This window comes from Phoenix dactylifera, chromosome 2 (assembly GCF_051530095.1).
Source record: "Phoenix dactylifera cultivar Ajwa chromosome 2, Ajwa_hap1_PhDact_Kaust_v1.1, whole genome shotgun sequence".
Classification (NCBI taxonomy): Eukaryota; Viridiplantae; Streptophyta; class Magnoliopsida; order Arecales; family Arecaceae; genus Phoenix; species Phoenix dactylifera.
Genome location: NC_143191.1, coordinates 48126749 through 48150559, shown reverse-complemented (window position 1 = coordinate 48150559; position 23811 = coordinate 48126749). Strand labels below are relative to the sequence as shown.

The window sequence follows — 23811 nt, the reverse complement described above, 5'->3', positions numbered from 1 at the left end:
TATGATGGAGCTGACGAAGTAATTCTCGGTGATGGTTCAGGTTTGGCAGTCTCACACATTGATTCTTTGGCGTTACACTCTCCTCACCGAACTTTTACAGTGCGCGATACTTTGTGTTCCAAACCTTTGCAAAAATTTAGTTTCTGTTCATCATCTCACAAAACAAAATAATGTCTTTGTTGAATTTCACCCTTTTCATTTTCTTGTGAAGGACAAGATCACGGGGGCGATCCTACTAAAAGGAGCATGTAACAATGGCATCTACACCTTTCTGGAATCAATGGTGGCGTCCAAAAAGGTTGCTAATGTGCATGAACGGACCTCCATTGATGGATGGCACAAGCGTCTTGGGCATCCTTCTCTTAAAATTGTCCATCACCTTATTAAGAATTTTTCTCTTCCCATTTTATCGCACAAAAAATTGTCTTCATTATGTCATTCATGTTCTATTAATAAAGCACATCAAAAGTCACTAGTCTCAAAAGTCATGAGCCACTTGAACTTATTTACATAGATGTGTGGGGTCCTGCTAGTTATACTGGAATTGATGGATCACGATATTACCTTATTTTTGTTGATCATTATACAAAATATATATGGTTTTATCCAATAGTCACTAAATCCGGTGTTTCAAATATTTTTTCGCATTTCAAAAAGTTTGTTGAAACCCGCTTTCAAAAACCAATCAAAACACTATACTCCGACAATGGTGGTGAGTTTATCGCTTTAAAATCCTATCTCTTGCTTCATGGCATAACTCACTATACAACTGCTCCACACACCCCGCAACAAAATGGTGTCTCTGAACGTCGTCACCGTCATCTAGTTGAAATGGGTCTTACACTTCTTCATGATGCAAATCTTGACTTCTTGTATTGGCCCTATGCCTTTCAAACAGCCTCTTACCTCATAAACTAACAACCAACGCCTCTCCTACAGGAAAAATCACCTTTTGAAGTCCTTTTTGGTCAAACACCAAATTATTTGAAATTTAAAAAATTTGGGTGTATTTGTTATCCTCTCACATGGCCCTATAACTCAAATAAAATGCAGCCCAAATCCAAAGCCTGCATTTTTCTTGATTATTCACTGACTCAAAATGCCTACAAGTGTTTTGAACCACAAACAAAAAAATTCTTCATCTCACGCCACGTGTTGTTTGATGAAAATCAACAACACTCCAGCCCGTCTCCACCCATGTCTTCTGTGCCAACCCAGAACATTCGAGAACCTCACCAATTTCTTCCCCTCCTCTTCGGTGCCCAACAAACTGCAGTGTCTTCATCAACATTGTCCGGCGCGCCAGCATCATCGCTACCTTCGGAAGGCTCCCCTGCCATTGTTGCATCCTCCCCAGGTACTTTTAGACCCTCTGTTTATTTACTTCATGATTGTTTTGCAAGCTATAGATCACAACACCACCCATCCGAATCCTCCTCAAGATGACAATTGGCTTGTTTCTTCTTTAAATTTGCAATCACAATCTAATGATTTTTCTACTGATACACATCTAGGTCCAGATCATAATCTCCCAAATCCGGATTTAACAAACCCTACCCAAACAAATAATCCTCCCCAACGTACTCATAACATGACCACAAGATCAATGAACCAAATTTTCAAACCCAAACAAATCCATACCGTGTCCAAATATCCTCTTCCCCAGACTATCGAACCAACGAGTGTGAACCAAGCCATTTCTCAACCTCACTGACATGAGGCCATGTCCAATGAGCTCACTGCTCTAATGAAACATGGGACTTGGGACCTAGTTTTACCACCTTCAAACTGTAAACCCGTAGGCTGTAAGTGGGTATTTCGAGTAAAAAGGAATGCTGATGGGCCAGTGGACAGATTCAAAGCCCGTCTAGTTGCTAAGGGTTACAATCAACGTTTTGGTGTTGATTACAAAGAAACCTTTAGCTCCGTGGTTAAATCAGCAACTATTAGAGCTGTATTATCTATTGCAGTCATGAATGGATTGGAATTGAGGCAAATGGATGTCAACAATGCCTTTCTAAATGATGAATTAACTAAGACTGTTTTTATGGCGCAACCCCCGGGGTTCAAAGATTTGTCCAAACCTAACCATGTTTGCAGGTTAAAAAAGGCGATCTATGGGCTTAAACAAGCCTCCCGGGCTTGGTACACAGCACTCAAAAATGCTATTCTTCAACTAGGTTTTCACAATTCCAAGGCAGACTCCTCTCTCTTCATTTACAGTCAAGGATCAAATCTTTGTTATTTCCTGGTTTATGTTGATGATCTTATCATTACCGAAAATAATTCAACTCTTGTGGCCAACATTATTAAGCAGCTGGGTAACGTGTTTTCTCTCAAGGATATGGGTTCTCTTCATTTTTTCTTGGCGATTGAAGTAATTCCTACTCGGGCAGGATTATTTCTCTCACAACATAAATATGTTCGTGACTTTTAGCCAACACAAGTATGAGTGGTGCGAAAGATGTCTCAACACCTCTCTCTACAACTCAATCCCTACAATTAGTTGATGGCACTGCTGTTGTGGACAGCTCAAAGTTTCGTAGAATCATTGGCAGCCTTCAATACCTTTCCTTGACACGTCCAGATATCTCATTTGCAGTCAACAAACTCTCTCAATTTATGCACAAGCCGACTACAAATCACTGGACAGCAACCAAAAGGCTCCTACGCTACTTAAAACAAACCATTTTTTATGGTATTCAGATCCACAGAGCTGGAACTCCGGTATTAAGAACATACTCCGATGCCAATTGGGCTGGAAATGCGGATGACCGCACGTCAACATCTGCATATATCAGTTTTTTGGGATCTAACCCCATTTCTTGGAGCTCCAAGAAATAAAGAGCAGTTGCATGATCCACAACAGAGGCTGAATACCGGGCACTAGCTAATGCGGCTTCCGAGACAATGTGGTTGTCCACTCTTTTCAAAGAACTCGCATTTCCAATCAAAGAATCTTCCCAGCTGTTATGTGACAATCTCGGAGCCACACATCTCAGTTTTAACCCAGTCAATCATTCGCGCATGAAACACATTCAAATCAACCTTCACTTTGTGCGTGACTTAGTGCAAAAAGAAAGCCTCCAAGTCAGACATGTACATACTCAAGACCAACTAGCTGATCTATTAACAAAACCACTGTCAAAACAACGCACGAAATTGCCACGTAACAAGATTGGTCTTGTCGATGGAAGCTCAATCTTGCGGGGGCGTATAAGGGAAGCATGCATGGATTCTACTCAAATCAAAACAGAGCATGTGAAGCCTAAAATTATGTCAAATATTCTGTCATTAATTTGGAGCTTATAAGGGAAGCATGCGTGGATTCTAGCCTAAAATCATGTCAAATATTCTGTCATTAATGTTCTATATTTGGAGCTGATTCTAAATTTGAATTCTATAACTGTATATTGTAACAATAGCACAATTTTAGCTTTACTATTTACATGTTTCCTTAATTAGCTTCTCTACCACTTTGTATATAATATAGTATTTCTATCAATAAAAAGTGTGGAAAATTATTCATTGAAATCACGGCAATATCCACTTTCTTACATGCTGATATTAGGGTTTCTTTTACAATCCCTGATTTTCATCTTAGGATGAGGTCTATGTGACTTTTTATTGCAGCTTTTCCATCATCCCCTTACTCCATATAGCATGGTATATCATGTTCTATAACTTCCCACACTAATAAATGTTTTGTAATGTAATGTAACAGATGTCATCATTTTCTGCATGGTTTTGTGGAAACACTATTCTTGCATTTTATTCCTCTTGAGAGGCCTTCCTGAATTAACTATTACTTGCACTCCTCATTGATCTCTGTTTCATAGGCTAGTGTTTTGAGAGAAAGGTGACATAAAGGGTGTGCGAAGGCAGGGACCGCATCATCTATCCTACACTGTGTACGATATTTTAAATTGCTCACCATAGAAAACTTGTATCTGTTATTTCTATATGTGAGAAAATTTCAAGTGATTGCTGATCGTATTTCAATAGCCCAGACTCGTTGGCATATTGTCTTGATTCTTGAAGGTAAATTTTTCCTCCCTTTGTATTTGGCGTCAAGAAAACCCTGTTCTAGCCACAACAGCAACATTGCTTTTGATTGTTTGCGAAAGTAGTCTCTCTTCTCCTCTCTCTCTCTGGTTCTTTGTTCCTGCGCAACTTGTAAATGAGCATTGATATGGTGACCTTCATTTATAAGTTCTATATTGGTGATATTAATGGTGATTATCAATTTTATAAAACAAGCAAAACATACTTCATCCTTCAAAATGAGAGAATTTTTCTAAAAAGGAATCGATCCATCTACTTCATCCTTCAAAAGGTACTGCATACTTTTTATAGTTGGGAGTATATATACTCAGCGGAAACAGAGGAGAATCAGTGGAGGAATCTTGCTTCTCTATCATAAACTTTGTCTCTTGTTTCTTTCTTCCCTCTTACCCAATCTTCTGCACCTCTTTCTACGTGTAAATTTACTTCTTCTTAATAATATACTAGGGGGAAGCTTCTAGCTACCTCTGTTTTCGCTCAAAAAAAAATAATAATAATACAAAACAAGCAAAACCTACCAGGTAAACCTCCTTAATTTCCAATGTTCAAATGATCTTGTGGTAAGCAAAAAAATCTAGCGAAGGCTCAATTTGCTGTTGTAAAAGCAAAAAATATGTAAATTATAGAAAGTCAGTCCTTTTCAAAACATAGTATGCAATCAATTAGAAATGTTCAGGTGAGCTCCTTGTATTTTAATGGATGGGCACAGCAAACTAATGCTACGCGCCAAAGGAGGAAAAAGAGATGATAGCAGTGCAATAATGTCACACATAGTGACTTATAATTGACCCCCCACTATATTAACTTCTACTTAAGGAAGTACTTTGATGTGATCCTTACGGATAGAACAAGACTGCAGTTGGTTTGGTAATAATCTTTAAGCACTGTCTCATTTGACTTAACAAGCAACATGTTCATTAGATATGTGCCTTGTACCATTCTAACCAACATGACCAGAATGCAAATTTGCTGCAACTTGATTTGCAAATCTTCCTTGTATACTTGAACATGAAATAAATAATTCACTAATAACATATTTCCCATGTTATTCTAATCTATTAACTATCATCTATTATTTGTTTTATATAAATTAAAATAGAGGTGCTACTTGTGTTGAGCTCTCCCCTCACCGCATCGACATTAATATTAATGATGGAATTTAAATTTTGCTAGCATCCACATCATCATTAATAATGTGAAAGCTATATATTGGTTGAACTAATGGAACAAAATAGCTGGTATTGGAAATATAAACGAACAATTTCACACGACTGAATAATAGCTTTTAATTTTCTATATAGACATTTTAATAATTACAAAAAAATTATTTAATATTTAAAATAAATATATCTAACATTCATAATTTATTTAATATAATATAATAATTATATGTAATAATATATACATATATATAATTCATTGTAAAAATATATTAACATCATATATGATAATTACATGGTCGTGATTTAGTTTTATGTCAAATTCAAGTCAATTGACACATCTATGGCCTTAGAATTTAGTATAATCTATATTCTAGCTTGCCCGTATCTAATTTATTCTATAACTTTAAGGAACGATTATTACAATGTAGTAATGGCATCATGGTGGTTTTGAAAACATGCATAATATTTTAAAATGTAATTTATTATACTACTATATTATATTTCAAGGACAACTCAAAAATAAATAAAAAAATTATATCCATGCTTTATAATCTAGTACATCTTTAAAATGGAGGCTTTACTTGTGCAGAGTTCTTCATTTGCTATGTAGACTCTAATATTAATGATGCGGATAATAATATACTTTGCCACTATTCAAATTCATTACTTAATATGCAAGAAATATTAATGACACTTATATTAATATGCTCGGCCATCATTAAAATTTATTGTTTAATATACAATAGAAAATTGATTATTAAAGACTTTTTATTTACTATAATTTATTATATTATCATATTGCATTCAAGAATAGTTGAAAAATTGAGAGAAAATCTTATTTCATGTATTGCACATAAAGACTCGACTTTTATGAAGTTCTCTATTCGACATATAGATGTCAGTATTAAAGACAGAGTTTCTGCTTAACAATCATTAATATTCTTACTTAATATGCAATAGAAATTTGTTTATCAAAACCTTCTATTTTTTGAATAATTTATTAAACTGCTATACTGTATTTATAAATAGTTGAAAACAAAGGGAAAAAATTATATCCCGCACATCGCAAGGGTTATATTACTAGTAATAGCTAATATACGTTGCTTTTGTCATTGATGTCTACATTATTATTATTTTTTTATGCAAACGAGTAAAAAAAAAATCTAGTTTTCTTTACATTACATAGAAATAATTTTATAGTGGATGATATATTAGTATAGAAAGTTTTATAGGAGCTCAGAGTAGAGTTGGGCACTGGGCCGGGCCGCCCACGGCCCGGCACGACTGGCACGGCCCGCTAGCTACAGTACCGGGCCGTGCCTGGCACGGCCCATTTAAGGGGGCCGTGCGGGGTCACGGGTTTCTGGCCCGCGGGCCGGGCCCGGCACGGCCCGCTTCGGGCCTGGGCCGGCACGGCCCGATCTTGGCCCGCGGGCCTGGCCCGGTCCGGGCCTGGGCCGGGCTAGGCCCGGCCCGATAAAAATTAATGCTTCATAAATTTTTTTAATAAATTAATAAATATTGAAAACTAAGGATTTATGAATATAAAGCCACCTTAATGGTGGGGGGTTTGGCATAGACCCCTACCAGTTTATTAATTTAAATCAAAATGGTACATGAAGGGAGGTTTGGACCTTGGTCTGACCTCCAGAATACAATAAGAAAGGGCCGAGGTTTGGACCTTGGTCTGACCTCCAGAATACAATAAAAATGTACAATTATTAAAAATTAAGAAATCTTACTAATCATCAGTGATTTAGTGAATCAGTATTCACTCTTCAGTCTTCAGTAGTGTTTGTATCATCATCATCAGAGGATGTTGTATTATGTCCACCTTTATCTTGAAGTCTTGCCTCAGCATCCAACCAATCTTTGAAGCAGAGAAGCATCTCCACCGTTTCGCCCGTCATCCTACTTCTCTTTTCGTCAAGAACACGCCGACCTGCACTAAAAGCGGATTCCGATGCTACCGTGGACATCGGCACAGCTAAAATATCGCGTGCAATTGCAGACATAACAGGATATTGATTTCTAACACTCTTCCACCAAGATAATACATCTAGATTCTCTATTTGATTTTCATCATATGCAGACTGAAGATCATTTCGTAAATAAAATTCTAGTTCACTACTTAAAGATGAAGAAGATGAAGATAAACTTGAAGCATGTGTGTGTTTTCTCTGTGCAATGAATGAAAAAATAGATGACGAACGAGAACTACTAGAAGAAGAAATAGAGGTTTGTACGGAAAATCTAGATCCACGAATTTTTTCATCATATATAGCATAAATATCATAAAGAAGTTGTTTTACCTCATTTTTAGCAGATTCAGAATCTTGATTCATATTTTCACAGTATGCATCAAGTAAAATTAGCACGCCATTTAATTTAACTCTAGGATCAAATACAGCAGCTAAGTTATGCATAGGACATATCTTGTCCCAATACTCATTCCATTTAGATTCCATTAGGTCAATAATAGGCATTAAAACATCATCATATCTATGTTCTGCAAATTTTTGACTAATTATATATGCTTGTTGTAAAAATGAACATGAAGTTGGATAATAAATACCAGAAAGAACATTGGTAGCATTATAAAAACTAAGCAAAAAATCTTCCAAAATTTTTCCTTTATTCCAATCAGTTTCAGTCAATGTAAAGCCTAATCCACGATCATTAATATATGCACTTAATAAGTTTTTATATGGGTATGCATCATGTATCATGCTATATGTTGAGTTCCAACGAGTAATTACATCAAGTTTAAATGTTTTAAAACGTTTACCATGATTTATACATAGTTCCTTAAATTCTTGAAGTCTTGATCTTGAAGCATGAATAAAAGAAACTGCATTTCTAATTTTACCAATCACATCTTGAATCATGCCCATGCCTGCTTGAACAGAAAGATTTAAGATATGACATGCACATCTAATATGCAATAAATTTCCATGTAACATAGGATGCAATGAGTCTTTTAATAATGCTACAGCAGAATTATTATTAGATGCATTATCAAAAGTAATAGACATAATTTTATCATTAATATTATATGAATATGCAGTTTGATAAATAACATTTGAAATTTGTTGCCCAGAATGTGGAAAATCAAAAGCACGAAAAGCAAGAATACGTTTATTTAATTGCCAATCATTATCAATATAATGAGCAGTAATGGCAATAAAACAATTACTACCTACAGATGCTGACCAAATATCAGAAGTTAATGAAATTTTTACATTTAAAGTAGAAAGTGTTTCAATTAAACTTTGTTTCATTGCTAAAAAGTTAGTCATAGCTACTCTTCTAAATGTACGCCTACTAGTTCTTTTGTAAGCAGGTTGTAGGTTTAATTGAACATATTCTTCAAAATTAAAAGATTCACATAAACTAAAAGGTAATTCATCCTTAACTATCCATTTTACAAGTGCTTTCTTTGATTTTCATGATTATATGCAAAATTACCTACAAGTAATCCCCCTTGTATATTAAGGGTACTTTGAGTTTGAGCATGAGAATCATGCATCCTATGACTCTCTTGATGTCTTTTTAAATGCCCTGTTCCCCCACTACTACTACAACTATAAAGTTTGGCACATTTTTTACATTTAGCTTTCCAGACTCCATCAACCATAACTCTATCAAATTCATTCCATACAGCACTAGTCCTCTTACGAGAAGAGGTTTGATCTTCACTCGGTTCACTAGTTCTAGAGGAACTAGGAACATGGGGTTGGGGATTAGTTTCTTCTCCCTCAGAAACAGGAGAAATGCCAAACTGACTTTCCTCAAAAGATGACATATCTAAATTGATGAATTCAAAAAATAAAAACTAACCACAAGGAGGAATTGAGTAGAGGGTCGGAGGGCAGAGGCAGAGCTGAGATTCTGAGCTTCCTCTTGTGCTCTCAACAGGAGTGACCTTCTCTTCTCAACAGGAACCTCCTCTTGTGTAGCACTTGAACACTTGCTAAATACAAACTAAAAATTAAATTGCTAGAAGAGCACTTTAGAAGAGAGAAATAATAGTAGTAGAGAAGGAGAGAATAATTGGTTTGGTGTGGTGAGAATGAGGGAGGAAAGGGCTATTTATAGAAGCCCCAAAATTTTTTTCCCAAAATACCCCTCAATTTAGCCGTTTTTGGACTGTTGGGAGGGGTAAAATTGGAATTTTCCCAAAATAGCCGTTGGAAACGGCTATTTTTCTCCCCCCCTCACCAGACGGGCCGTGCCTGGCACGGCCCATTTGCGCCCGTTGCGGGCCGTGCCCGGCTCGGCCCGTCAATAGACGGGCCTGGGGCCGGGCCGGGCTGCCGTTCCGTGCTGAACGGGCCGTGCCCGGCACGGCCCGCTTCATAAGCGGGCCGGGCCAGGCACGACCCGTTTAGACCTCGGGCCCGGTGGGCCTGGGCCGGGCCGGCCCGGCACGGCCCGTTGCCCAAATCTAGCTGAGAGTAGGCGGCTGAGTAAAGAGAGCCGATTTGGAGTATTGACATTTTAGCGAAGCACATGATCTAACCCAACCCAACTTCTCATATGAGTCTGGTCGAATTTTACTGGGTTGGGTAAGTCGCCAAGCGCTCGGCTCGAACTCCACGCATCATCGTATATTTCGCGTCGAAAATCCTGTATATCTGCCGTCCGCATGCCCTCCTTCGAAGCCATTGTCCCGCTGGTGTAAATCGTCAAACGGCGGATCTGCATCTCAAAAGGACACTTTTGCCCTAGCGAGAGAAGGGCTTATACGTACTCGTCTTATTCCTCGCGGCTCTCCTCTTCTCCCCAGCCCGGTTGGGTGCGACGCTGGAGGGATTAAAGCATTGTGGATTCCTTGTTCTTCGCCTTTTCTCCATTCACAAGTAGATCTTTTGGGCTCTCTTTTCTGATTTTTTCATTTTTTGTGTGGTTTGTATAGATCCGATATCAAGGCGGAGGCATACCGTCGGCTCGATGGCGCTGGTGAGTTTTTTCAGATAATTAGGGTTGTTGCTATAGCATTTTTTTCTTAATGATATCAATCTTTTTTTTCTTTGGAGGCGTTAGGCTTTTAGGGTCTAAAAGATTTTTTTTTGAATATATATTCGTCTCAAGGAAGGTAGAAACAAAGAGAGTAAGATGTTTAGATGGTTACTTAATTCAAAATTGTAATTTTTATTGCAATCATATTGTCATAATTGTGCTCTCTTTGTTTGCTCCTGGAACGTTCATGTATGATTTAAAGAATCCAAATTCCTTTTGCCTGATAGTAATCTACTGTTGTTTTTGCCTTTTTCCCCAATACATTTATGTTATCCGCTAGGAATTTGGCATTCTCTTTTGTCTTGTAGAATTGGTGATTTAGGGTTTTATTTAGGGTTCCATTAGAAAATTGAGTTGTTGGTTTAATGGATTGTGTACGTGGTGCTAGATCTTGGTTTTTGTGTCATCATTAGATTCATCTTAAATGTTGTATCTTTGTATAGAAGCTCAGGGTTTTCACTTTGCAACAATTGCTAGCTGCATGGGAATCCTAATACTCAAAAATTTTGTGTGGGGCACAGATTAACTTATGATGGTCACTTTTTTGCTGTGACGAATGATATAATATCTTGTATGCCAATTTCTTTCAATCTCTTCTTTCTTTTTTTTTAAAACAAAAATTGTTCTGTTATTTTTTAACTCATGATATTTGGTATTATTTGTATTATGTTAGATTTTAGAAATTATTTTTCAAATTGCTATATGATAATTTACCTCTTTGGTGGGTGCCAACATGGTAAAACTTTTGGTTGATTTCTTGAATATTTAAAGAAATTATTCACTTTTTGATTAGATGGTCTCTTTGCCATGCAAGTAGTGTCTAGATTCAACCAGGCCCTCAATCATCCTCTTGGGTTGTAATTGCCTTGATAATTTCTTTATGTGGGATGACACCTAGCAAGCAGTCATGCAGCTTGGATAGGCTTTAAGCCTTGACACTTGTCTATGTTGCTTGTAGGCTATAACTTTTGTCTTGTAGACTACGATGGTCAACATGAATTTTCTTTTGTGTTTCTGACAACTGTTATGACACAAGGGTTTCAACTTTGTTGCATATTGCCCAAGTTTTAAGCCATGAGCCCATGACACTTAACTTTAGTACTCCTGTCTGCTGTATACCGTGATATATTGTGGATCATGTAAATTAAGATGCTACATCATTGGCCATGTTCAATGATATCTGAGATGCCTAAAAAGCTTGAAGATCAAATATTTTGGTTGCTTCTTGTGACCAAATTTGACAAATGTTGTATGGTTCATTTTGCTGAAGCCTTTGAACCTTTCAACCTCCTATTTTTAAGGTGAAAGAATCTGAGACATAAAGGGGTAGGTGGGTGGGATGAAATGTCAAAAGGAAATGTAAAATTGCAGGATCTTAGTGGAATGAAAAGTGGTGATTGGATGGAAGTTGGGGGACGTATAGGGTTGTGTGTGGAGAGTGGTGCACTGGCTGTTGGAGTTGGGATATCTGGAGACAGAATGATGGTGAATTTCAAACTTCAAACTTATTGATACAGATCATCATAATATCTCAACTTTGGTAAATATATGTGGTAAAAGGTGATTTACTTGGAAATTTATCAATTTCATTATTCCCCAATTCCCCATCCCCTGCTAGTTTCATTTCAAATATGATTGTAGTTATCATATCTTCGAGCACTATACCATCGAATGCATCATAAAATAGTTAAATAAGTCCTTAAAAGTTTATCTTTTCTTTCCCTTTGAAAACTCCTAGAATTCCAACACACGCACACACAAAAACACTTATGACAAAAGGTAGGCATCCTCCAAGGAAAATATTTTGGTTTTACTTAGAAATTGTTTTAATTTTATTGTTAATGCAAGTTGGCTTGTTTGATATGGTAAACTTTCCATTGATTTGTTTTGTATATTAAAAATGACGCATTGATAACTATATCTTATAGATTTTGCATGCTGGTAACACAAATAAGAATAGTTTCAAGCAAGGTTCACCGTCTTGGTATCGAACCCCGTACCTGTGCCATACTAGCACAGTGTCGGTACGGTATAAGATTTTTTTTTGGCGTATCGAGTGCCTGTACGCCACCCGTATGGGTACGGGTACCGAACCGGTACAATATGCCTCATACCACCCGGTTCAGGCCGGTACAACGTACCTTTGTTTCAAGGCAATTATTGTGGCAGAATACAATGGGGGTCTAGGTTGAGAAAAACAGTTCCATATGGGGCTAAGAGAGGATAATATGGTTGAGGTTGCAAACCATGATAAAAATTTAATGTTTTTCTTCGTGTTTAAGCCGCTCTCGTTGATCATGTCACACAACCTTGCCTCATGAGACTTGTTGGATAAGGTCTGCTAAATTCTTGCTCAATTTTGTACATCCCATTATAACATGCAAAGGTAACCTTGACACCTCACCCTTTGCACAATAATTAATAGCTCATTCAAGCAAAAATCATCTCAGCATCCCTTGATGCACGAACACATGTATATACTTACACCTCACAACTCCACTAGCATATCATAGAGTGCCTATTCCCTACAAAAATAGGAAAATTAAGGCTTCTCCTTCTGAATGTGTATAACCCTCCTTAATGTATCAAGAACTACTTCCAGAACATACTCTAGTTATGACTGCTTGCTGGAGAAGTCACTCACAAGTCCTAGAGTCGCCACATATATGATAGCAGCTATATGGCACTCAAGAAGCACAGTTAAACTCATCTAGCTGCATGAGGCACGAGCAGACTTCGGCGAGCAAATCTCTAGACAAATTTTGTTATGTGGTTAGATGACAATATATGTTAGCCGATTTTGAAATCTATTGATGTCAGGTATTAGCTACTAATCATTGATATGTGCATAAACTTCCAAACAAGTTTGAAACACTTAGCGTCAGCATAGGCCAGATGTGATTTAGTAGTTGTGGGAATTTTGGTTATGAGTTTTCAGAGTTTCAACCAAGAAATAAACGAGACTAGCAAGCAACAAAGAAAAGTTAAAAAAAAAGGAAAATTGAAGAAGCACGAAATTATCATAAATGGATTCATGCAAGATATGAGGTACTTGGTGTTTTTATCAGATGATAGAGATATCTGTCAAGAGCCAAGAATTCATGGTTTATAGGATCTCATCATCATAAAAAAGGATTTGGCATTAGGCTTATCAGCTCTTCTTCTTTACGATCAAGAGAGAGGTGATGATTGCAAAGCCGTGTGAGGGATTGAGATGGAGGTCTTCAGTCGAGATTGCAGACCTCGATAAAAAGTTAGTGTTTTCTTCGTGATGGTACATCAAGTCCTCTATATGGTTGAGATTGCAAGCCTTGATAAAAAAATTGATGTTTTTCTTTGTGTCTAACCATATTATCCATCTCAGCCCCATATGGTGAATGCAGCTGCATGCCGTATCTACATGGGGGCTACTATCCAAGTTGGCGAACTGTGAGTAGATATGGGAGGCATACCACATCTTGTACTATGATGGTACATGAATGATATGGGGCATATCACAATATGTCAAATTTCTAACCTTGCTTTTCATGAAGAAAATAATTCAAAATCATTTTATTCATTATGTTCAATTTTACTGTTAGTTTTTCCTTCTTTCTTCGTTGCACTCAACTTGAACTCCATAAACAGATATGAAGGAAAATATCTGGATCTTACTTAGTTATCCTGTTCCTAGGTGAGTTCAATTGGAATAATTTCAATTATTTTATCGCATACTTTAGCTGAGCCTTGTATGGTCTCTCCCTCCACTTTTCTTCGCTCTCAGTTGTTGTGCTCTTCTGTTGTAGCATGAAATTATGGATGGATATTATGCACTAGCTTAGAGGAGAGTTTTTCAACATGCCTGGGGATGAATTTTTCCTGCTAAAATTTTATAAGAAAATATCTTTAATTTGTAGGTAAATGTAATTATATCTTTCATGCATGTGAAGGAGTATCTGTATTTTTCTACTTTTGTAAAATGCATTTTTATGTTTGTGGTTTTATTTTTCTCCGTTAAAAAAAATTTATTTTCACTCATATATTTTTTTCCTGGTTCCTATGCAGCAATGTATGTGATATAAAGATGCTGAGAAAGAAATGTAGGCTATGGTGGCCGGAGCAGCTGTTATCTTCCCAGCCCAACTCAAATCTCTTACTTTTTGGCTGGTATATATGTTCTGTAAATTCTCTGGACATCATTGTGGCTACTGCAATTTCTCCACATGAGATTTCGCCTTGCCTTCTTCAATCCAGTCTTCAGGTAAAGAAAGTTGTGAGCAATTTTAGTTCGTTTGCAGCACCTTTAGGATATGGTTCTATTTAATCTAACAATTTACTCCAAGAAATATGCTTTGATAACAAGAAAAAGGTTGAGAAACATTTTATTTATTCATCGTTAGCATCTTTAGGACATATCTGCATTTAATCTAGCAGTTTAATGGATAACATATATCTGCATGAAGCAGAAAATGTGCTTGAGTAGGATTCTTATGAGAACGTAGTTATAATATGCACTTGAGCTGCCTGTTTGCTGAAGTTAAGGAATGAACATAGGAATCAAGGTTATTATGTACTACATGCTATTGGTTCATCACCAATAATGGTATGCTAGAATGATCATAGCCAACAAGCCTTTTTAAATACATAGGTGTTTTGACAATCCTATCTGACTTCTGTCAAGACTCTCTTCATTTGTAAGGCTTTTGAAAGTCCTCAAGCACATTTACTATCTATGGTCCTTAAGATTATCTGAACATAATCTAGCACCATTATGTTAATGAGGCTTCACCAAGCTTTGTTATATGAGTATCATTTTAAATAGATCTTTAGTTCTTCATCCACGACTAGTTTGACCCTTTGCCCCTAGTTTTGCTTCGTATCCAACTTGGCATTAGATATATTGCACTTTCATATATCCTGAGGTCTCATTGGCTAGTAGCTATCACTAGCATTTAACGAGCATCTCATCTACTTGCTTTTCATTATTTTTGAATCATCTTTATTTATCCTCTAATTTTCTATATAATACAACTAAGATAATTTGTTGCTTTATCTTGTTTCTTGGCCATTGATTTCAATTTGGATGTTCTTATACACTTAAATGTGTTTTTGTTTATGCATGGATGGATATATTAACATTCTGAACTTGTTTGTTATAATTTGTTTTGGTTTGGCAAAATCTGAGTACATCTCTTAAAACATTTTTTGATAATTTCATTGCACAATTCATCTAAGCTTCGATCTCATGAACTAACATTGTCGTTGTTTAATTACATTCATTGAAGGCTGCCTTAGATTATCAATAGAGATGAAGCCTGCACAAATTGTAGTCAGTGTTTGGAACTAATTGACTTGTCTGAACTGCTGCAATGGGTAGGCCATAGGTTCCAAGTTCGACCACACGTCAACCATGGTTGAATAAAACTAGCTTTCTTTTCCCGTTAAATATACCTTTCTTACGCCATCACCCTGTCTGAAATACCTAGATCCCAAAAGCCTTCTCGTTTCAAGCCAGTGAAAGAAAAGGAGGGAAGAAAAGGAGGAGAGGGGAAGAAGGGGAGGACTTAGCTATGATATGATTATGATCCACTCTCCTCTCCTTCTCACTTTTGCTTTGGCTCCTAACACCTAACAATTATCCATTAATTCCATACTTCTTCCTATCTTCCTTATTCTTCTTCTCCACATCAGATTCTTTTCCATGAAATTGAGGTGATAACCCACCCTGCTCCCATGATAAAGGCGACAATGGTCCAATTCCTCTACCCATGGTGGTCATGGCTTCTCTTCCACAACAACGAGGCATTGGCGCAACCCATGGTGACATGGCTCATGCGGCGATAACATCAACAATGGTGACGATAAAGTTTCTCGATCTCGCTTAGAGTGGCTGGGAGGAGATCACTAAGAGGGCATGAGGAAATCATGGCAGAGGATTTTTTTCATCATTTTCTACTTACTAGATCAGTTGACTTGAGTGGGTTTGAGATCAAATGCCTTTCCCTTCGACATCTCATTTTCAGCTTTGCCTAAGTTTAGTATTATTTTTTACGTTACAATCCTCGACATTGCTATCCTTCGAAGTCAAAGCTTTATCTAGAACAACTAAAAAGATTATTTTCCATCTTTCTTTTGTTTTCCACCCTTCAGCAAGACAATCTTCTCTTCATTTTTATTTATGTAAATGATTTTTATCCAAGTTTTCCAGATAGATGATTGTTATCTGTAACAGCTAAAAAGACTGTCCATCTTTCTTTTGTTTTCCACCCTTGGACTTATGAGTAGTCTGGTTCCCTCATATTTAAGCATTTGCCGGTGTATAAATGATCATGCACAACTCTCTTTGTGTCTCTAGTTTCTGTTAAGGATTGTCTGTTCTTTGAAGTTCCAACCTTTCTCAATATACTTGGTAATAATATAATGGGCAAAGAAGTACTTAAGTCAAAGAATTGTTTGAGCATAAAAGGATTGAACATTATATTGTATGAAACCTCTATTTCGTCACATATTGTAAGGAATTATTTCTTCAAATCATGGATTAAGAAACTGCCAGAACAGGATGCTACAGCTGATACCATACTATTCCAATGTGAAATTGGCACCGGTATGAGTACTAGGATGTGAAAACCCTGTGTACCAATACATATTGGCCGTATCAATGCATATTGATGGTATTGGACCAACTATTCTGGTGCTTACCGATAGTTTTTCCATTTTTTTAAGTTGTCAGTTTTAGTATGTAGCCATGAGCACCGAAACATGCCATTCCGATTGAAAAATGGTATAGGATTCGATACTAAAATTTAAAAACTTGCTTCAAATTGTTTGTACATCATTATACATTTTTAGTCCTTTCATAACATTGCTAAGCTATCGATTGTGACCTCATGCATTTTATTTTGAATTTACAAAGTTGAATCTATGGAAGTCATTTTGGAATTCCCTTCTTTTTTTCTTGCATGGAATATCTCAGGTAGGAATGAGGATGATATCTGTGTCTTCAATTGTTATTCTGGAAGTTTTAACTATGACTTTAGGACCCGACTAGCCACAATCTTCTACTTATAGTGCCAAAGCTTACAAAGAATCTAGCTTTTTAACTCCGACGCTCCCTTTGCTGCCTATAATTGTTATTATTTTTCATGGTTCACTATACCGCCTTAAATAGCAACAGCTAATGGACTTTACTTTTATTATTTTTAAATGTATTACTCTTTAGTTATAATGCTCCTAGTATGCTGCTCGCCCTAATTCCTTTGAGGACTCCCTACTTTTGCAATGAGTACTAGCACATCCACTCCTCTACTGGGAAACTAAGTTCTCAACAAAGATATATCTATACTTAGGGCGTGTCTGGTTGATGACTGGAATTGGAATGGATTGGAATGTGAATTGGAATGGCCATATTCCCCAACATGATTAGTTTGTATCTAGAATCGGAAAATCAATTAAACAGAGGAGCATTTTTGAAAAATCAATTACACAGAGGTGTATTTTTGGAAAATTAATTTTTTTTAAAAGTAAACCTAGCAGAATGAGATTTAAATATTGGGGGAGAGAGAGCCAGGATTGGATTGTGGGAGATTACAAGATTCCCATTCCCCCCTAGAATGGGAATGGGACTCCTTCCAACCAAAGGGTTGGAGCGGGAGTCACTCATTCCTATTTCCATTCCAGAGCCCAACTCCCCCCAACACGTCCCTAATTTCTCAACTATCAATAGAATTTGACTAGAAGGACTTACTAACTATAATGTAATATGATCAGAGTGAAGATTTACTCAGCGTAATTTAACTGAAACTATATCAGAATATCTGCATATGTAGTTTTCTGTAACAGTATATCTTCCAATCAACACTGAATTCAAAGAAAACCGATTTATTATGTAGATTTAGGTATCTTTTCAAATACACCCTTATATTTGATGGGGCGTGATCTATGATCAATGAAGATTTTTTTTGTGTTACCCTATAGCATCAAGAAACTTATCTTCATGGTGAATTCTATCAACAACAAATTGAAAAGCATGTTCTCCATTGTTGCATGCATGGTGAAAGTTTGCGAGCCTTTGCTCATAATTAGTCTCCTTATCAAAGGCTACATGCTTTGTCAACTCTTGGTTACTGCATGTTTTTTGTTACCAATCTCTTTGCAATGTTACCAATTTTGTCCATAGATTCAGGAAATCCTTCATTCTGTAAATGGAGCTATGCCTCTGCGACTCCAAGATTTGTCAACAATCTCTATTCTTGGACACTGCACTGCAGATTGCACTGGTAAAGTTTTGAAATTGATGGGCACCCAAAACAATGATTCTCCCAGGAAAAGCAATAGCGAGCGACTAGAATGTCCTGGAGTGGAAGAAAATTCTTCATTAAAAACTCATAGTGATGACAGGGTGAATCAACAGTGCCATCAGAAACTATTTGCAGACACATCTGATGAAAATTGTGCAAGATGGAATTGTGGTTGCAAAAAGCTAGATCAATTTACAGAACCTCACCGGCAGTCTTTTATTAGAAATGGTAACTGGATTCAAGTACTCTGTAAATCCCAAAGAATCTTGTGCAAAGAGATCCCGGAGTTGCATCACATGCATCTTAATGGCGATACATTGTCAGCACATGATGTCCACGTATGTAAGTTAAGAAAATCATCACTACTTGTTTCCAAATGGTATCTCCTTGCTGCACTCTTTATAAATTTTACTTCTATGTTTCAGCTTATAATATATGAGCTCCCAACCTATGGTCGAAATCATTTCTCTTTGAGCTCTTGGGGTTCTTCTGGGCATGTGGGATCCCCTTTCAAGAAACCAAACTGGGTAAATGAGCTTGACAAGAAACCAATGCTTCTTGATTTGGTAAGCTCAGGAGTTTTATTTGTATAGATTTATGTTGTTTCCACTGCTTGAATACTTAGCACTTAATTTCTGCATCATCAAAATCCGAATTACAGGACTCAGTTATGTTGGCACTTAACTGCGCAACGGCTGCTAAGGTACTGCTGGAGCAGCATATGGGTACCTTTGATCCTGTGATCCACTTGTTTTGGATATCCACGTAATCTCTTATTCTTGAGAAATATGTAACTTCAATAGTATCGTTTGTTTCTTTACAATTTTTTAATGCTGATTTGTTTCGCTTAGGTTGGTATCCACAGTATGGCAAACAATGGCTGTTTTGGTGGCCTCAGTTGCCACTGCTAGATACATCTTACTTCAAGCACTCTATAGGTTTCTGAGTTATGGATCTCAAACTTTCTTCTTTATCTTATCCAAGATGTTCGCTCACACGTGGAAGAACGTGCACATACGCAGTTGTCAGTTCTTGTATTGGCCAGTAATTCTTCAAGGTACTGGTTTCAGGTAAATAAAAATGGGTGAAACATCTACTAGATTTTGTATTTGGAATCTTTTGCATGTTTCTAATGGTTGCAGACTTATCCGATATGCAGTTCCCAATCAAATGTTGAATATGCACACAGATCTGCATTACGGAAGCACTTCATGTGGTCTAATGTTGCCATGGATGTTATTTTTGGTATTATTATTGGTCTAGCATTGTTGGCTAATGCTGAAGCTGTTTGCTTTTGGATTTTGATTGTGGTACGTGGCATAACAGACAATCTGTTGCGCTTGGGTTGTGTATGGTTGATGGGTGTTCCTGCAGGCTTCAAGCTGAATACTGAACTAGCAGAGCTTCTTGGCATGATTTCACTCAATGCAATTCAAATTTTCTCTACCCTCTGTTTCTTTCTAAGTACTTATCTCAGTTATTTCGTCGAGGGGCTTGCATTGTCCGGAATTGTCTTTGGCCTGACCGTACCAGCTGCTTTGTGCATAGACATGCTTAAGCTTGCAACATTGCATGTTTTGACTCTTCATTGGTTGATATCATTTCTCTATTCACAACAGATCCAGGCTTTAGCATCTTTGTGGCGCCTTTTCAGGTAACAGTAGGTGGGGATGTCTGATCCCCAGGTGCTGATAGGAGATACGTTCCATCTATTGGCATATATTCATGAACTAATGCTGCAATGAATAGTATCCTACTTTCTCAAACTTCAACAATATCATTGGAAATGATCATAATTCTTCCAGTCTCTAGACAAAATAGATATTGCTAGTGTTGCTTTAAGAAAGAAACTAGTTTTATTGTGTTTTTAACCATCTTTCAAATAATAATTGGCATATTTATGAATCTCTTTGTATCATGGCATGCCAATTGTTTTCACAAACTGATACCAGCACAGAATCCTTTGTACGCACAACCTTTATTTAATTATGGTGCACTGAGCCTCAAATGAAGTGCACCTTAACTCTTGTACAAGTTTTTAAGTATTGTTTATGTCATGAAGGCCCATATGAAAAGCATTTAAAACTTGGAAATGGGTGGTATGCATTTACAATAGTATACGAATTCATGGATATGATGAATAACTTTGAAATTGCTACAACACATGCCAATATATATGAGCGTGACTTCACTGTTGCAAATACATTAGCTGAGTGGGGTATTTGCTCCATGTCATTCTAGCAATACTCATCTCTGGATTAGGTTGCTGACATATTCACATGAAATTTACATCAATTCCACCCTTATAGCTGAGCTTGCAATAAGTTAAATCTCTCTCATTAACACAAACACATGCATGCATGAAATGGAATGATAGACTGTTAGCTTGTTAAAGTTCCATCCATTCATTCCAAATCTTTTCTATCCATCAAAACATGCATACACAGACGTACCCATGCATGCATGGAAGGATTTGTTGAGCCTTCATTATGGTTGTACTGATTCTTCTATAGCTTCTCTCATGAGCTAACTGTGCTATTTATTCAATGGCAGAGGACGAAAATGGAATCCTCTTCGGCAGAGGTTAGATAGTTACGATTACACAGTTGAGCAGCATGTCGTTGGTTCACTTCTTTTTACACCTCTCTTACTTCTTCTACCAACAACTTCTGTATTCTACATTTTTTTCACCATGCTGAGTACCACCATCACTTTCATCTGCATCATGATCGAGATCACTATTTCTGTCCTGCATGCTACTCCTTTGGCTGAAATCTTACTATGGATCGCACAAAGAAGGAGATTTCCCTCTGGAATATGGTTTGAAATCATATCTGGTCCAACTGCCTGTACTTATGCAGGTGATGGACTGTCAGGTGATTCTCTGTCATCCGATTTGGATGCAAGGAAAACAGCTTGCTTCTTCAAGGGAGGATCAAAAACTTTGGTTTCACTTCTCCGTAGTAATTATGCTACAATAGGTAAAATCCATTTTTGTCTGTCTTCTATCTTTTTTTTACATAATCTGTTTCATCTAATACCCCTCAGTGGCCATCCATATATATTTTGTTGTCAAACACCTTTTTACCTGCCTTATATTTTTTCATTGCTTGTTAAAAGTTCTCTTTACAATTCTTAGCATTGTCACAGGTAAAACGTAGACACCTTTATCCCTGTCCATTTTATTGCTATATTCTTTTTTGGATTTGTCTGTGGATAGACTACCTTTTTGTCTATTGTTTCTCTCATGAAAGTCTGTGAGACGGTAGTCACAGTACTTGTGTAGCAGCCTCCATCTGTGTAGTTCATCTTTATTCTTTGTACCTGCATTATGTTTCTTGCAGGTATAACTGCTAAGAACATGGTGAAACAGTTTGATGTATCATTAATGCAATTAAAAATCAGGGAGGGGGTAATTGTTTTGCTACATGCATGTAGGTTTATCCCTTGTTACATCAAGTGAGGAATTTAAAAACAGATTTTCATGGGAAGTCTGTGATTTCCAATTTCACATTTCTTAAACTTGGTGTCTATTAGAATGTAAACCAATTTTGATAGTTTTCATTTTTCATTTTATTAAAGCTTGCATTTGTGTTCTTTTTGACTAAGGATTTTGTACTTCTGGATATAAAACAAATTAAGGTATCATCATGTTCTTTATAAATTCTATTATGAACATACACTGTTCATGGTTACTCCTCTGATTTGTTAAAAATTGTAAATTTGGTAAGATACACTGCTAGTTTAAAAATCTCTGGGCAATGCAAGTTTCTGGGCATGGCTGGTCAAGGAGGGTGCGAATGTTAATTCCCAAGAACCACTTAAATCATGTAAGATTGACATTTCGAATTATATTATGAGGTATGCTATGTTGGTCGAAGGACCAAAGTTATGACATATGACCTACATGAGATGTGGCCATCAATGGGGATTAAACATGACCAAAAAAATAAAAAGTTTGAAATGAAGCTTTGTTTGATAGTTTGTATGCTGTTCTCTTTATCAAATACAATGTACTATCAATTCCTGTGCTGGCCCAGATGGAACAGCAAGTTTTCAGGGGAAACAAGGGTGCAGATTAGTGAGTTTTAGGGAAAAGGCATTGTAATGATACTGTATCCTTGGTTTTCGAGTATTGGTATGCAAGTCGTAACACTGGAGACTCATCGTCGCAGGTAAAATTATCGCACCACATTACCGGAATATATTCTGTGGGGTCAGGCCATCCTTCGGCCCATCATTGGCATATGGAGTCCTCAGTGGTCAGAGGTAATTACACCCTTCTGTTACTCTATGCATGACATCCTGTCATTTATCTTGACTGAAAAATTCACATATTTGCCCACAGAATCCCATCTACTTTGCAAACTAGTCTGCCTCCCACATTGCCCTGGATGAACATTAACTTTCGCGAATATTGGAGGTTGTGCCATGATGCTGTGCTTTCATTCAGATTATGATGGTGATTGCAGGCTAAAATCTGCAACATCCTGACAGAATCTTGACGTGACAGATTTTGCACCATGACTCCCGCCTACTCCAATCTTTTCTATTGGTTTTTCACATTGAAGCTGCTGATTAACTTGGATTTTTTTTTTTTTTTTGTTGGGTTGGGGGGGGGGAGGGGGGGGGGGGGGGGGGGGGGGCACTGACCTTGTTAATAGTATCATTTCATTCCAGAAATTTAGCAAATTTTGTAGTTTGCTCAAATATTAGTTTTTATTTGTTTGTTGGATCAAAAATTTTGTTCTGCAATATAATTCATTGTCTTGATTCTAACTAAACTAATGGCGTTTTATGTTGCGTTGCATAGTGCAAAATCATCTGCTCAGGGATTCCTTGCTGGATATGTTAATGTACTAGTGAAGTTTGCTAAAAGATATCGAAGTCTGTTCTGGAGCATGATGATCATTGTGCGGTCATGTTCATGATTTCCTGGCTCATTAGCTAGCTGGACCTCCTGTTTGCTCTGTACTCTTGAAATCAGAAGCTGGTTGAATAAAATCCGGCAGGAATGAGCAAACAAATTTCTCTTGCCACTATACTCCCCCTAGCTAACTTATATGAAGTAGATGCAAGTAAGAGCTTGCTATTATAAAGCTCAAAGTGCTGATTTCTTCCTTCCAGAGAGGATAAAACAAATTCCAACACACGGGGGTATTTGTCTCAGCCGTTTTAGCTGCTTTGCATAACTAGTTTATGTTCCACTTGAGCAGGAGAAATTATATCCTACAGTGATGCATCATGTGGCCATGCACATCGATAATCACAGCTGGTCGTCCTAC

At 37.1% G+C, this 23811-nt stretch overlaps 1 protein-coding gene across 4 annotated transcripts; it reads left to right on the top strand.

The window, feature by feature from the left end:
• Nucleotides 1–1182: 1182 nt before the first annotated feature.
• On the top strand, nt 1183–23310 carry LOC103718037 (N-acetylglucosaminyl transferase component family protein / Gpi1 family protein). Of its 4 annotated transcripts, none has more exons than XM_039117558.3 (11): nt 1183–1357; nt 10147–10190; nt 14295–14490; nt 18406–18864; nt 18952–19092; nt 19188–19291; nt 19378–19596; nt 19686–20180; nt 21080–21507; nt 22702–22795; nt 22875–23310. In XM_039117558.3, exons 3-11 carry the CDS (start codon nt 14314–14316, stop codon nt 22984–22986), a joined length of 2229 nt encoding a protein of 742 aa, XP_038973486.2. In that variant the 5' UTR covers nt 1183–1357; nt 10147–10190; nt 14295–14313; the 3' UTR covers nt 22987–23310. The 4 variants fall into 4 exon arrangements, with proteins under 4 accessions (XP_038973486.2, XP_089785244.1, XP_008804900.2 ...); XM_089929118.1 differs by having other exon boundaries at nt 1184–1357; nt 18412–18864; XM_008806678.6 differs by lacking the exon at nt 1183–1357 and adding an exon at nt 9914–10053 and having other exon boundaries at nt 18412–18864.
• Nucleotides 23311–23811: the final 501 nt, after the last annotated feature.